The sequence below is a fragment of the Neolamprologus multifasciatus genome, chromosome 11, assembly GCF_963576455.1.
Source record: "Neolamprologus multifasciatus chromosome 11, fNeoMul1.2, whole genome shotgun sequence".
In the NCBI taxonomy this organism is placed as follows: Eukaryota; Metazoa; Chordata; class Actinopteri; order Cichliformes; family Cichlidae; genus Neolamprologus; species Neolamprologus multifasciatus.
In genome coordinates this window covers 32,704,473-32,720,311 of record NC_140449.1, presented here as the reverse complement: position 1 = coordinate 32,720,311, position 15,839 = coordinate 32,704,473, and the positions used below count along the sequence as shown (strand labels likewise).

At 39.8% G+C, this 15,839-nt stretch overlaps 1 protein-coding gene across 8 annotated transcripts; it reads left to right on the top strand.

Annotated features, from left to right (window-relative positions):
• The first annotated feature begins 2,610 nt into the window (after positions 1-2,610).
• brd2b (bromodomain containing 2b) lies at positions 2,611-15,409 on the top strand. Of its 8 annotated transcripts, none has more exons than XM_085177743.1 (12): positions 2,611-2,751; positions 5,076-5,364; positions 5,671-5,820; positions 6,639-6,783; positions 7,373-7,536; positions 7,762-8,262; positions 8,460-8,588; positions 8,718-8,951; positions 9,064-9,314; positions 9,494-9,810; positions 12,054-12,179; positions 14,075-15,409. In XM_085177743.1, the coding sequence occupies exons 1-12, from the start codon at positions 2,720-2,722 to the stop codon at positions 14,203-14,205; spliced, it is 2,469 nt and encodes an 822-aa protein (XP_085033869.1). In that variant the 5' UTR covers positions 2,611-2,719; the 3' UTR covers positions 14,206-15,409. The 8 variants fall into 8 exon arrangements, with proteins under 8 accessions (XP_085033869.1, XP_085033865.1, XP_085033871.1 ...); XM_085177739.1 differs by having other exon boundaries at positions 8,718-8,963; XM_085177745.1 differs by having other exon boundaries at positions 2,612-2,751; positions 5,671-5,808.
• Positions 15,410-15,839: the final 430 nt, after the last annotated feature.

Sequence of the window (15,839 nt, the reverse complement as noted above, 5' to 3'; positions counted from 1 at the left end):
CTGTTAATGGACGAGGATGGTAAAGCAGACGGAACTTCTCTGTAACTGGGAATTTCTAGTTTTTCTTTTTTTTGGTTTGACCTACATGAGAGCCAATTTCATCAAGTGGAATAGACTTGGAGATGATTTAACACTTTTTGCACTTTTTTAGTTACTTGGAGGCAAACTTTTATTTATTCAACTTACGTCTGTCTGCTGATCAGCCATGCCACATTAAGATGAATACTTATGGTGTCTTAATTTGAATTTAAGAAGTCAGATGCCCTCGGCTTCCATAGGACGACAGGTTGGGTACATGCTGGACAGGTTGCCAGCCTGTTGCACGGCCAAACTAAGTTGTTATGTGTAGCTAAAACACTGGCTCATGCCTTAGGTACATCTTTTATGCTAAGATGGCTTTACAAAGAAACAAGAAAATATTCCTCTGAAAATGATCAGGTAGGTCTGGACTGAAAAAGCAGCCAGTGTCCAAAGAAAACTTTGAAACTCCACCAGAAAGCCTGAAGAACTATTGCTTAAGGCCACTTTAGAAAAATTTAAAGAATGTCTGACTCCTTGAAAGCAAAGAAGAAATGAGTTGTGACCTGAGACTTTTGCACAGTACTGTAGTTATTGGGTTGTTTTTTTTTTCTTAGATTTTTATCTCACTGTGGTGAAGCTGAACAGCAACGTGTGTTTTGATCAGCAGGACTCTCTTTGTTTTTAATAGGAAAATATATGAGGGTGGTCTTCTTCTTTAAGGCAACAGGGGTGAAAATCAGCTGGCCATTTTAAGATGAAAACTTCAAATCCAACAACAGATCTGGTTAATTTGATACTTTTGTTTATCACCAGCCTCCTATGAACAGTTAATTATGAAAAAATACAATAAATCCAGGGGTATACAGCCTGTGTGTGTGACTGTGAATGCATCGTGCCACATTTCACTTCAACGGTGCAAAGTGAGTCCAAATTAGAATTTCCATCAAATATCTGCCCTTGTTTTGTGTTTTAGCCATCACAGCATACTACACTGTGTAACATTAACAAGTACAGGATAAAATAAAGTGTAGGTTTCCACCATATCATTCAACTGAACAGAACTTCAAGCAGCTAGACACAGTAAGGTTAACTTGTAGGTACATTTGGACTGATTTTATATAAAATGCTGCGATTGTAGAACAAAATGCAGCTGATGAAACAATGCTATTATCAAGTTGTTTCAATAAATACCGAAGTGATCAAATTGTTAAAGGTCTAACAGCTGATCGGTGATTCACAGCTGAACTCACAGCTGAACTGTACAAGACATTTACAGCTGATAGCTGGTTTGTTTTGCACCCTTTGCATAACGACGTTTACTTTCTTTCTGCTGGATGGAAGTTTCTGGCCTCAGAGTGCAGAGCAATAAGGTTTAAAAACAGCTTTGTTTCACCAACTATTAGTCAGATGAACAAATCATAGCTTTGTAATGATGCTATGCGAATTTTAATGGTTGACATACTGCAAACCAAGTCTATCCAGTTACAAATAACATAACCCTGCATATGTTAAAACTCTCCAGGTTAGGGAAACAGTCGATCCTTTTTACTCCAAAGGTTTTGAAAATTTAGCTCGAGGCAACAAAAATGGCAAAATAGCTTAAATATTATAGAATATAAATGTCATTATTTTGGCTTATATACAACATGGCAAAACAAATATTATTATTACGTAATAATAACAATATGTTAAAGAAAAATATCTCAATTTAAAATATATGTTAAATATCTATTTAACACAGCAAAAATAAAACTTAATTTAAAATACTTACTAATGAATACGTTTACGTAAAAACTTTACAGTGTATATTGTAATGAAAGTCGTGAGCACAGTACAGAAATAAACTGTTGAAGCACAGATGATTCATCGCTATACAGATGTGTTGCATTGTAGAGATACTGCACGAGGCATAAAAGATTTATTGTATCTGTCCTTGTGGTATTGAATCAGTCTGCTGGAGAATGTGCTCTATGGTGCAGCAGTGACGAAAAAACCTGTTGCCACTGCTTGTCAACAATCCCAGCCTCCTCTTATTTTATTTTTATTTTTTGGGAAACTGCACATGTATCTGTCTTTCTATCTATCTAGACTGCAGGATACTGTTAAATATAGCTTCTTTAAAGCGGTTAGTCACGGAGTTGGGAAAAAAGATATCCAATTATCTGAGGGCATCAATCACAAAGCAGCTAGGGAGGGTTTATTTCATGAATGTGCCGCTTTAAATGGAAACATCTCACCGAAAAAAAAAAAAAAAAAATACAGTTGCTACCCAGGTATTCCGCAGTGGGTTTAATAAAACGGAGATCACCTGCATGACAATCCAAACTCTCTTGAGGACAAAACATACTAATCCTTATAGACAGAGAGGCGTTAGCCTGAAAATTACAGCAATTATTAACGCAGTGCGACGCCAGATAGCTAATTACTGTATAAAAATCTGAAACATGCAATATTTTTAGAGTACAAGATGTACAGACGGTGCTGTTTGACTGACACCTGCTTACAGCCAATTACAGCGCAGAATCATCGTCCACGTGACAGGAACGACGCGGCACTGCCACGAGAGGGGTTTATATAGGGTCAAGCGGAAGCGCTTAGTCGCCATTTCATTGCGGAGTTGGTCGCTGAGCGTTTAGTGGAAGTGCAGCGTCAACAGCGGCGAAAAATTGGATTGTAACAACACTCCGCCCTCATCCCAATGGAAGCCGCCGTCAACCCACCTCACGACAGGTAATGTCCGCAGTGTTTCGGGTCAAGCTGAGGACATTTGCTGGGCTTTGTAGTCCGCGTGAGAATGGGAATTATATAATAAAAACCACATTGTTGCTACGGTGACGTTACCGTTAGCCTCCGAGTAGCAAAACAGCGCTACCTCGTCAGCCAGTCTTATGATACAGCCCGATTACGCTAGCTTACACAGGAGACTGTCAACTCTGCACATATTTCTGAAGTCCTCTGAATCTTAATATTTGCACACTGGTTTTGTGGAGCCTATATTTCCGTTTTCTTTAGCGTTTAGCTTCTAATTAGCAGGCAAATGACAGCTGCATCTCCATCGGCTAGGTCAGCCGGGTGCTCCCCGCCGGCTGTCTGTCTGTCGTGTCATTCATTGCTCATGCAACCTGCTTTCGCTAATGTAAAACAATATCACATAATAAAATTAGTTATAAATAACCCGTCCACTGTTCCCCTCTTCACCCCCACACACAACATCTGCTTAACTGCAACTTGGCAGTCCCAGGTGTATTGTTATATTTATAAAGCGCTGTTGCAGTCTGTCGCCGCTAGCTCGCAAGCTTAGCTTCCAGCTCGCAGCTTCTGTGCTGGTGAACAAACGGCCTGAGACTGTGGCAAAATGGCTGAAATTGCCTGATGGCCCGAGGGTTTTATCAAATTTTTAAAATTTCTTTTCCGAGCAGTGCTCTTTAATAAATGTGGCGTTTGTGTCTTTTTGGACCCCTTATGCTCGTCAGATATTGGCTTCTGTCGTTGTGAAGTGGTGTTTACAAACAGCGAGGGCGGGGCGTCCAACCACGCGATCAGCAGCTGGTGGACTGAGAGTCTTTGATCGGTTTGACTAAATAATAACGACGGGTTGTTTAACCTCTGTTTAGTAAAAACAGAAGCTGGTTAAATGCAGGTTCAAACACTAAAGCCATAATAGTCACATGGAGCCAAGTTGATAATTAAACGGTGTTTGCGTTTTTGCGACTTTAGTTATATTTTCTTTCACATAGTCTTGTGTTCAGAACTAATTTGTAGAAAAGCACGTTAAGTTTTAAAATGCTTTCAGTAAAACAGGCATTCTGAATGTTTTTGTTCTGTGTGTGTTATTGGATGTATATTTGGATGTTTCCCCCCCCCCCCCCCCCCCCCCCCATTTAATTGTTAAATGCTTCAAACCACTAAAGTAAGTAGAGCTTAAAAACATTTGCCTGGAAATAGTTGTTATGTTTACTACTCTGCATATTCCTCTTTTTTTCGGCACCCTTAATGCTGTTTAGTAGTTATTTGTGCTGCTTGTATTCTGTTTGATGTAGAAAACCGGCTCATAGGCTTAGCCATTGTTTGTGTGTCAGTAGGGCATGTGTGTATTAAGCTGTGGTGCTCAGATGGAGGTGAGAAAGGACCGACTTTCTGTGTCCTTTAACAACATGAACTAGGCGACCTCTGTCATCGCATGGTGCATTGAAAAGTGCTCTTTGTGGAACATGGTGTTGTTGGACTACATCCAAACTGGAGATCATAACTTGCAGAGATGCTGATATCTCCAAAAGATTGCTTTCTTTTTAATTAACTCTCTTAAGGCCCATGGGGCCCTGTTTATTATGGTGCATCTCCAGGGGAGACCACAGTAATTGTGTAAGGCATTGATTGGCGTATCCTCCATTTATTCTTTTGTGTGTGGGGAAAACCAGAGGAAACATTTTATCTGGAAAAGATAATCATGTTTATAAGTACTTATCTAGTGTGTCACTGTTGTTTGACTTTGAGGCTATTGTTTATAAGATTTATCTAGCTAAGTACAACTCTATACTTTTTAGTAGATTCTCTGTCACAACTTGATAATGTGCAACAGTGAAACGGTCAAAACAGTGTTCAAAGAAACTGAACCCAAACTTCTGAAGATTATCCAGACTGCCTGTATGTTTCTTGCTGAATTGCATATCACATGACATTGACTTTATTGCCTTATCAGCAGCATTCTTATAGGACAGTGTTGGCTGGAGATGAGATGAGCCATGCAGTCATGGCTCCCATGACAGTGCTAAAAGTTGCAACCTATTGATGAAATCCTGGTTTCCTAGATAACCATTTGGGGGGGGTCTTTTCTTATTTTTTCCTCCTTTTTTTTTTTTTTTTTCTTCTTTATCCTCTCCCACCTTAAAAGTTTATTTACAGCCAGCCAGCTTTTTCCACATGACGTATTAAGGTAGCATTTCTTTCCTTCTTTTCCTAGTAATGTGAATGCAGGGTCTTTTTTTATTTTTTATTTTTATTTAAATCATTGTCATTAATTCTTCTCCTGTGCTTTTACATCTTCCTCACTCCAGCTCTCTGGTTGGGTTGTCCGGTGGTATGATGGACCAACACACAAGCTCGGGCAAACGCATTCGTAAGCCCTCCCTGCTGTACGAGGACTTTGAGAGCCCCTCCCTACCCCACACAATGCCCCAGGGTCCCCCTGCCCCTCCACAGCCCCCAGTGAAGGATCCCACCCGACCAGGCCGCATGACAAACCAGCTGCAGTACCTCCAGAAGACCCTGATGAAGTCTCTTTGGAGGCACCACTTTGCCTGGCCTTTTCAGGAGCCCGTGGATGCCTACAAGCTTAACCTGCCGGTGGGTGAAATCCAAGTGCTTTGATAAACCTCTCGGAGTTTGAATGTGTCTACTTCCAGATGCTGTGATAAATATCCAATATTCTGTATTATTTTTTTGGCTATTATAAATGATCCTTTCTGGTTTGTTAATAGATGATTGAATCTCAGGTTTTTTGGTTTTTTTAAAAACATATTTTTAACATCTTGGGACCATTATGGAAAAGGTGTCCACACTTTAAACAGTAAACAAGTAGGATTGGTATTTCTGTAGAGCCATAAATTAAAAAGTTATTAATTTAAAAAAAATCATTTTTTTTTCCCCAAGGATTACCATAAAATTATCAAACAACCCATGGACATGGGGACCATTAAGAAACGCTTGGAAAATAACTTCTACCGTAGTGCAAGTGAGTGCATACAGGACTTCAACACAATGTTCACCAACTGCTACATCTACAACAAGGTAGGTCAAAAGGTAAAAAACACATTTTTATCCATGCTATTTATTCCATTTTAATTGATATTTGTTCCTTTCTCTCAAGCTAGCATTCCCTTTGGATTGCATTTAGCAACACACTGATCTTACACTGAGCAGGCGTAGAACTGTGTTTTGTCAGCTCAGAGTGAAAAAATAAGTGTTAAAGTACAGTGTTTAATGATTTCTAGCAAACCAGTGGGGAAATCTAGCAAGATTTGCGGTTTGTTTTTTTTAAATGACTTGACCAAAGTTGTGTGTATTTTTGTTAATGATCCAAGCAGAGGGACAGAAATTTTAGAGGCAATTTTTTTTAAACCCTTCACCATTTCCCTTAACTTTACACAAAATGCCCTGTGATTTCTCTGCTATCCTTCATAGCAAGAGAACATGTACTACATGTGCTCCTCAGCATAACGTAAGGGAAGCAAGGGAAAATTTTAAAGTGAAAGACAAAAGGCCTAATGACTGCAGAAATGTGCTACATGTAAATAATTTTGCAAAGCAGACTCAACTCAACCTAGATATGTAAATTAAGCAATGTGTGTAACAGATTATTTCAGTGCTTATACAAACTTACATTTTATGTGGGAAAACAGTGGTTTAGTTTATATTATTATTTATGAAATGTAAGCACTAATCTTAGGAAATTCAAAAGGGATGTTTTTAAAATTGTATGAATGTTCCTGTCAGTCTGTTAACAAATATACAAAAAATACAAAACCTTTATTGTTAAACTGAAATGACATTTATGCAAAAATTAGTACTTCTTATATTTTATTTGTGCTCATGTGTTGCTTTTTTATTTATTTGGTTAGCCAACAGATGACATTGTGCTGATGGCCCAATCCCTAGAGAAGATTTTTCTTCAGAAGGTGGCCCAGATGCCCGAAGAGGAAGTTGAACTTCCTCCTCCAGCTCCTCGGAACAAAAACAGCAGGGGAAGAGGTCGTAAATCTTCTGGTAAGTAGGGATGGAAGTCGAGAACCGGTTCTATCAAGAACTGGTTCCTGGTAGTCGGATTCTTCAGAATAGTTAGTCTGCTTGCTTATCGGTTCTTCTACTTGCGCTACAATTAGCTGATTTCAGTTGTCGGAGGTGGAGAATAGCTGGGCAGTTTACTGGAAATATGCTGGTGTGAGTGACTGTAGCCTCAGGTTTATATTGTTCAAGGGTAATTATGAGACGGTGCGTTTAGGGTCATTTTACAGAGTAGGATGAAAGTAATGTTATGAGTAGCATAATGAATTATTTTCTCTGTGAGTAATTTAGGTAACAAATTCTTATCCAAAATTCCCATTTCTGCCTGTAAGTGTGAAAATCATGATACAGGCTTCTAGAGTTTCATATTGTCTTTATTCCAATTTACTGCTAAAAACTGGAGCATTTTGTTTTAGATATGCAAATTTGTTTGAGCCATATTTTGGCAATTAAAGATGTTAAGATGTATTTATTTACAAGCAGGAAGGCATTATGAAAGCAACATTTATGATTGAGGTGGTGTTGCTGTGTAGCTGAATTGCAACTCTTAAATTTAATCTTTATCTACCAGCATCAAGGGCTCAGCAGGTGCCAGCAGTGTCCCAGTCAGCCTACTCCCCCTCATCCTCAGACACGGGGGATTCCATGCTGGCCAACTCTCCCCAGACTGTGCTAACTAAAAGCCTGCCACCAGCTAACATTATGGGTTTGCCTCCTACACAGCCCACAACCAAGGTATGTAAGACAGAATGCTGATTAGAATAATTTGCATATCTAGAATTTAGCATGCAAAATCGATGTTGAAACACTTAAGTTCCTTTTTAACAGTACTAAATGTGAAAATAAACTGTCCTTTGTTAAAGATTTAGTATTTCAGTTGTTCAGTTGTGAGGATTATAAGCCGTGTAACAAAGCCATAATAAAGTGATCACAACAATTTCCAACTTTTTCTTTCTATAGAAGAAAGGTGTAAAACGCAAAGCAGATACCACCACACCCTCTACCATGGGCTTCACTACTGTGGGCATGTCAGGAACGCCGCACATGGTGGGCTTGGGGAAAGGGGGACACGGGGGTCAAATCCATGACACGTCCATGCACACGGTCTCCTCAATGGGAAGCATAAGCTTGGAGACCCCACCTGGGATTGGGCTCGTCAGGAGTCCTGGAGGCCCTGTTCTGCTCCAGCCGATGATGGCTGGCACTGGACGCAGAGTTGGCAGCGGACGCCCCATCAAACCCCCCAAGAAGGACTTGCCCGATTCTGTTCAACCTCAGCCCTCAAGGAAGGGAAAACTCAGCCCGCAGCTGAGGTACTGCAGTGGGCTGCTGAAGGACATGTTATCAAAGAAACATGCTGCGTACGCATGGCCTTTCTACACACCTGTGGATGCAGCTGCACTCGGACTCCATGACTATCACGATATCATCAAGTGTCCTATGGACCTCAGCACCATCAAGGTGACTTTGAATGCGTGAAAGTGTGCTCGCAGTACTATAATAGTAATATTTATTTTTACTAAACATACCATGTTGAAATGATAAAACACAGAAGGGAGAATGGGGAAGGATTTTAAATGTGAATGTAAAATGCAGTGGGGGAAAAAAAATCTATTAAAATCGAATAAAAATGTCCATTTCCTGTTTTTTACAATCAGAGGAAGATGGACTGTCGTGAGTACAGAGATGCTCAACAGTTTGCCAGTGATGTAAGACTGATGTTCTCCAACTGCTACAAGTACAATCCACCTGATCACGATGTTGTGGGGATGGCACGGAAGCTACAGGTGAGCAGCAGTTACATGGACCAGGCGCCCTCACACAGGCTTCTTCAGTTATATTTGCTACTTTATTACTCACCTTCCTCCTTTCTTACCATTTAACTTTTTATTTATTTTTTTCCCCCCATGCCTCAGGATGTCTTTGAGTTCCGTTTCGCCAAGATGCCAGATGAACCACACATGGAGCACACAGCCATGTCCATGAGTGGGCATCAGACATCCTCTTCATCATCTTCCTCCTCCTCATCCTCCTCATCTTCCTCCACCTCTGAGAGTGAGCCTAGCAGCGAGAGTGAGGAGAGTGAGAGCAGCCCAAGCTCAGACAGCGAGGAGGAGCGAGCACATCGCTTGGCTGAATTACAGGACCAGGTGTGCACACAAGTAAGATATTGAGTAGCTACTATTGAGGTATTGGAGGGTGTTTGTTGCATCGAACTAAACGTGGAAACAAAAACGGCTTTAATTTGTATATTTTTCTCAGCTCCGAGCCGTGCACGAGCAGCTAGCTGCTCTCTCCCAAGGCCCCATCGTCAAGCCCAAGAAGAAAAAGGAGAAAAAAGACAAAAAGGAGAAGAAGAAAAAGAAAAAGCTGGAGAAGCGAAATCGAGGAGTCCGAAGCAGAGCAGGCTCTGAGGAATGGAAGATGCCCAGCAAGTTGAAGAGCAAATCTGCCAAAGCAGGTGGCTCCCAGGCCAAGAAAAGCCAGGGGAAGAAGAGTAACAAGAACAGCAAGTTAGTATAAATGAACCACCACACCAGTTTTTTCTTTTTTCTGTTTTTTTTTAACTTGATCTCATCTTCATCATCCTTCCTTTTTGGGGTTTAGTGGAACAAATAATTATACTGTTCAACCAGTTAAATGTTTTGAATGCAAAACAGCTGATAGCTGTGCTCTTCTTCTGTTATTTCAGGACTTCAAAGAAGCCTTTCTACCCTCCACTTGCCACTTCCATGTTACCACACTATGACTCGGAGGAAGAGGAAGAGATCGTGCCCATGTCATACGACGAGAAGCGCCAGCTAAGCCTCGACATCAACAAGTTACCAGGCGAGAAGCTGGGTCGTGTGGTCCACATCATACAGTCCAGGGAGCCCTCACTGAGGGACACCAACCCTGAGGAGATTGAGATTGACTTTGAAACACTCAAACCATCCACACTGAAAGAGCTCGAGCGCTACGTGATGACATGTCTGAGGAAGAAGCCCCGTAAGCCGTATGCTGAACAAGGTAGATAAAATGACCACCAAGACAACGCCAGCATATTCCTGTTTAGCAATATCTTGGATGTTTTTGTAATTGACAAGTTCTTGAGTGTCAGAACATACAGTACCTAACATGTGGCATATGTTAAAGTCTGTAATGGCTAAGTACATCTTAGCATGTAGGAAAAAATACTGTTAAACTTGGAGAGTAAAGTTGATGCTGAAGAAAGAATCTGTAGTTTTGACTCATGCAGCCACACACGGAGGGCAATTATATATTCTTGTTAAGGGCTGATAGCCACGTCTGCGTCCAAATGCCCCTTCAGTTCCCAAAGTCAAACAACCTGATCCAGTGTTGAGGTTAAATGGCACAAATGCTTTTGATTCCTGAAAGTTAACAGTATCGTTGCTCTCACAGTTGATATAATCAAATTCTTGGAAAGAGGCTTTACAAGGCTGAGTGGATACTTTCTGCCTCTGCATTTCTAAACCCAGTATGTAACTAAACAAGTTTGCAATTAGTATTACATTTATTTGACATCAAAAACAAGAACCTAGTAGTTTTCTCTCCCTTATTTATACAGATAAATCTCATTAATGGTAAATGGCTTGTATTTATATAGCGCTTTACCAGTCCCTAAGGACCCCAAAGCGCTTTACATATCCAGTCATCCACCCATTCACACACACACACTCACACATTGGTGATGGCAAGCTACATTGTAGCCACAGCCACCCTGGGGCGCACTGACAGAGGCGAGGCTGCCGGACACTGGCGCCACCGGGCCCTCTGACCAATCAATAGGACACATCATTAGGACATCATTAAGACACGGGGTCTCATTTTCAAGAGTGGCCTGTTTTTAAATATCCGTTCAACACTACAGCACATTAAAGTTATTACACACTATAGTCATTACACTTGATATAACCAATTAACTGTTAAAATACAACTTAAAAAAACAACAACAACAGTAGCAATAAAACATAAGAACAGGAGCAGCCATGATGGTTTCTCCATTATCCTTGGAATTTGTTTAAAACCCCTCAGTTCAGTTAAGTTGCACAGCTTCAGATCGTGTTGTAATTTGTTCCAAGTATAAGGATCATTTTAAGAAAATGCCTTTTTCCCAACGTCTGTGCGTACTGAAGGAATAGTGAATGTAATAAAAGCTTGTGAGCGGAGGCTCTAGATTCTGTTCAGGTGACACATAGTAAGTTAGATACACTTGTAGTAAACAAATTACTGATTTATGACTGAAAATGTACTAATGCAACAGTCTGTGGGTGGACAGTGAACGCCAGTTAACCAAAGAGTATGAAGTACAATGGTTGGTAAGAGTTTTACATCCTGTGATGAATCTCAGTGCTCCATGAACAGCATCCAACATCTGTAAAGAGCTAACAGGAATGTTCATAGTGGTTTGTGCTTAACAACAAATGATACATAAGTAGATATATAGAAAAATTATGTATATTAAAAAAAATTAAGAACCTTAATCAGTGCCATCTAAGTTTGGACTTGGAAACAATGGTACACTAGTTTTAATGCAGTAAAAATAACAGTTTTCCTGCACAAAAATATCTGGTTTTCATGACAATAGTGTGTAATATTTCCCTGACTAGACTGACAAGAGAAATAAAACTGTAGCAGAGGATTACGCCTATCTGACAGGCATGTAGTTTAGTTTAACCACATCACCTTGGTGCTGCACTCAAATCTTTCTATCTAGCGCCCTCCTTCATGTCTGTCAGTGACAGAGAGGCTAGGTTTCCTCTTGACATTAAGTTCTGAGTTGATGTGTATTTGATTAGCTCTTTGGCTACACAGAATGAAAACCTGACGGGTAAAGGCCAGAGTCTATGGAGACAGACTTGAGACTGCAAGTCTTAATTTCACTACAAATCATTTCTTTGTATGTTATAACTTCTCTCTGCAGCAGATGCTAAGCTAAAGCACCAACAAAGTGAATAGAAGTAGCTAAAGTTGATGGTTTCTTCAAATATTTGACGCTGCCCCCTGGTGACTGGTCACAACTACAGCATGTAGATATGACTGCAGAGCTCAGCGTAGCACTGACTCATTACCAGAGCACTGCTAAGCTGCTACTTAAAATTAGTAAAGAGAGCAATAAATTTAATCTCTGTATTTAACTTGATACTACTCAGTACTGATTTATTAATGGTGTGACACAGTACACTTGCCACTGTATTTCTGTATGGTCCCCAGCTCTGTAACAACCTTTTTATCATCTTATATTGCAGCAGCGAAGAAAGGCAGCATTGGCAAGTCTAAAGAGGAGCTGACCTTGGAGAAGAGGAGGGAGCTAGAGAGGAGGCTGCAAGATGTCAGCGGACAACTCAATTCAGTCAAGAAACCCACGAAACCTAAAGGTAAGCTCTCACGTCATCACATTTCTGTGTGGATGCAAACATGTCTTGTTTTCAGAGCAACTTACAGTTTGTCTAAGTTACTCAAATACTGTGCACTTCAATAATTCAGCGAAGATGGCACAGCGTTTCAAGTGTAGAGTTTGCTCCCTGTGCGAGTTCCTCAAGTACTCCAGACATGCATGTTCGGTTAAATAGTGATTCTAAATTGGGAGAGACAGAACGGTTGGACTATAGTTTGTATAGTCGGGAAAGACAGTCTATTCATATAATGCTATATGTTGTGGCCATTTTTGTTGAATGTTTATAAAACGCAATTTGTATTCATTTTTGTTTTTTCTTTAAAGTTGTAAGAATATGCTGACCTAGTTTTGTTATGTAAATTTGTAATTCATTTTATTGGAAAAGGTTTTGGAAGGTGATTGGTTTATTGGCTTATGGACCCTCCTATTAATCACGGGATTAAGAGCACCCTGGAGGGGTGTGGTAAGGAGGGTTTTTTGTTTGCCAAATGTCTAATGGGAAGACGGGAGGGTTAGAAAATGATTTTATTTTATTTTTTTATCACTTTTGAAGTTGTTAAAGCAAATTAAGTTAACTTTCGTTTAATTTTAAGTTGTAAGAAGTTATTTGGTTGATTTTTGTTTATGATTTTGCACGAAATAAACACCATATGATTTTTAAACAATGGAGTCAGAAGTGTGTTCCAAAAACAAACCTCCTGTTGCCACCCACGGCCTTTTCTTGGACTTTTTTGGTGTTTGTAACATAAAAGGCCGTGACACTATACTTAGTAACAAACTACCTTAAAAATCCCTCTGAGATGTGTTTTGGTTGTGTAAATCTACAGTAAGCCATCATAATAATATGGAATGCCTCATGTGTGTGAAGGTGTCTGAGACTTTTGCTGATCATTAGAAAACCAGTTTGTTTATTTCTTTAAAGTGTGGACGGGGCTTTTGTTTCGCTTATCTGCATACCATAATGGGCTTTTATTTGAGAAACACTCGTAGGGGTTTTCTTTGTATTATTTTAGGGTCTTAACCTTACAATAACAGGCAACTGTTTTTGTAATTTGGCGCTATATAAATACAATTGAATTGGAAAATAGAATTTCATTAAAGTATCTTCTTCTCTCCTGCTGCTTAAAGATTGTACGAAGAGTAAGAACATTCATCGTCCTGCAAATGCATTAGTAGCAGGGATGGATTAAACCGGGAGCGTAGATCAGAATGAGCGAGAAAAATGGCAAAGTATTTAAACACCATGATTGTGTGCTGAAGCGGGATGCATAGTATTAGACATGTGTGCGCCTGTACCCCCACACAAGCAGGAATTTAGAAAGTGTTGAGCTAAAACATACCTTTTTAAACCGCGTGCACACACTTTCTAGAGCGATTCAAGCCTGTCATGGTGACGTTTAGACTATATTTAAGGCTGTACATCTTAAGGTTTTTCCTCTTTTGATTTGCAAAAGAAGACTATGTGTACAGCTGGCTTTAGATGGAAAGAAGATACTATTTCTGTGTTTACACAGATTAAGTTGTGAATCGAGAGTTTTATGCATCAGGCCCCTGGAGTTTATCCGTCTTTCTACCCTGTGTGTATTTGAGTTACAGCTTTAACTTCTGTTTACATGTTTCCCCTGGCCATTATATCACATCTGGCTATAAATGAGCTATTCTTTTGTTTTAGGAAACTTTGGTTCCAGTGGTTCGCACTCTCCATCACTAGACTGTTTGTAGAAGCAGAATTGTCTGTAAAAACCAGATGAAATGTGAGGTTTTGCACGTATGGGCTGTTTTGGCAAAGAAGCTGAGAGAAACACTTCAGTGCTTTCTTCCTTTTCGTACGGGTGCATCCATTAAACATTGTTCTCTTTGCTATTTTCTCCTCAGTGGAAAAGCCGAGTGCAGTGGAGACTCACGCCCAGCCATCACGCCTCAGCGGAAGCAGCTCCAGCTCAGACTCGTCCTCCTCCTCCTCGTCATCCTCTTCCTCAGACAGCAGTGATTCAGACTCGAGTTGAGATTGTTAGCAAAAAACGAAGAAGTCAAACGCTAATGTCTCAGGGACTTGGGCTGGCCCAGGACACATCACGCCCTGAAGCGATAGTTGGCTGAGATTGAACACTACAACAAAAACACTCCAAATGGACTCCTGTAATCCTGTAATGTTTTGAATGTTGGACTGAGGGATGTGGAACAATGTCTTTGTGGATTATTGTAGAACCCAAACACTAAATGCCTTGTTCTCCCCTTCCTTCCCTTTGTAAATACTTGTACAAATTTATGTTTCTTTTATAAAGAAGATTTTTATGGGGATCCCTGAAGAGGGAGGTGGAGTAATAATTTAAAAAATTGATGTGGAAAGACGGGCCTGACTGAAAAATCTGTTTGGCTGGCCTTACACTGTCTCCTTTTTGGTGAAAGAATGGAAGAGCGTCATATTTTATTTGTTTTCTCCTCCCACCCACATTTCCTCAGATGTTACTGGAATTGAAACCAGCAACCTTTTGGTCTCAAGCCTTGCTTTTCTAACAATTTTAGATGAACCCCTAGACTCAGCCTTAATGATTGTTCATAACGGTTACAATATTTGGAGAAATCCAGTACTTTTGACAGATCTGGCAGCCTCTGAGCTGCGTTTCAAAGCATGCTTATGGGATCTTCCATATTCAGGTCAGAATTTAAAGTTTGAGATTTAGATTTCTCTGTTATGTTTACATAAGTTCTCAGTTTAACAATAACATTTATGCTGCAGTCTGTTTTAGTACAGTATAGAGTAACAGTTTAATGTACTATAAATACAAAGTTTAGCAGCTAAGATAGATATTCATTCAATTTGTACAGAGTTTTGTGGCTGCACTGTTCTCCTAAAAAGCCACCAGCTATTTTAAGACCGACAAGTCTTATAAACACGTCTCAAGCTGAACTCATTTCTTACAACTTACTTTGACGTTTTCATCCTTCATTACATCAAACAGTAACTCGAGTGTCCGTCTATTTCTGAGCTGAAAGCAAGCTGCTGAATGTTATCATGTTACAGTTTCTAATTTCCATATTAATTTCCCGAACATCTGAAGTATTGCATTACCATTTCTTGCAGACCTCTGTAGCACTTGAAAACACTGGCTGCTCAGCGCTGACTGGAACAAATAGCGACGACTGATTAAACTCAAGCTGAAAACAACACGTTTCCTGTAAACCGATAGGAGAGCCCTCATTGTACATGCATAGTTGAAGCTGTTGATGAATGTTCAGTAAAGATATGCTTGTATATAATTCAGCTGTATTTGCTGTTGCACAAACTAATGTATTTCTGCTGTTTGGTCTCCTTTTTTTCCCCCCTTCCAGTTACCCTTTTTGCTTTTTTTTATTTTTAAGAAAATAACATGTTATCTCTCATTCCAGTTAGTTGTCTTGGTTGTTTTCTGAAGAGGATTCACATGCTGCCTCTCAGAAGCAAACCTTTCATTTGACAGGTGTTTATTAAAAATAACTTCTGTAGAACAAATGTGAGATGTGGGAGTTTTGCTTTGAAGCTTGTTAGCTGCGCAGCTGCAATAACTGCATATGGATGAAGTTGATCAGACAAACCAAAAAACTTTGGGAAAGCTTTATTTTTTATTATTTATTATATTGTATTAATTTTTATTAATAA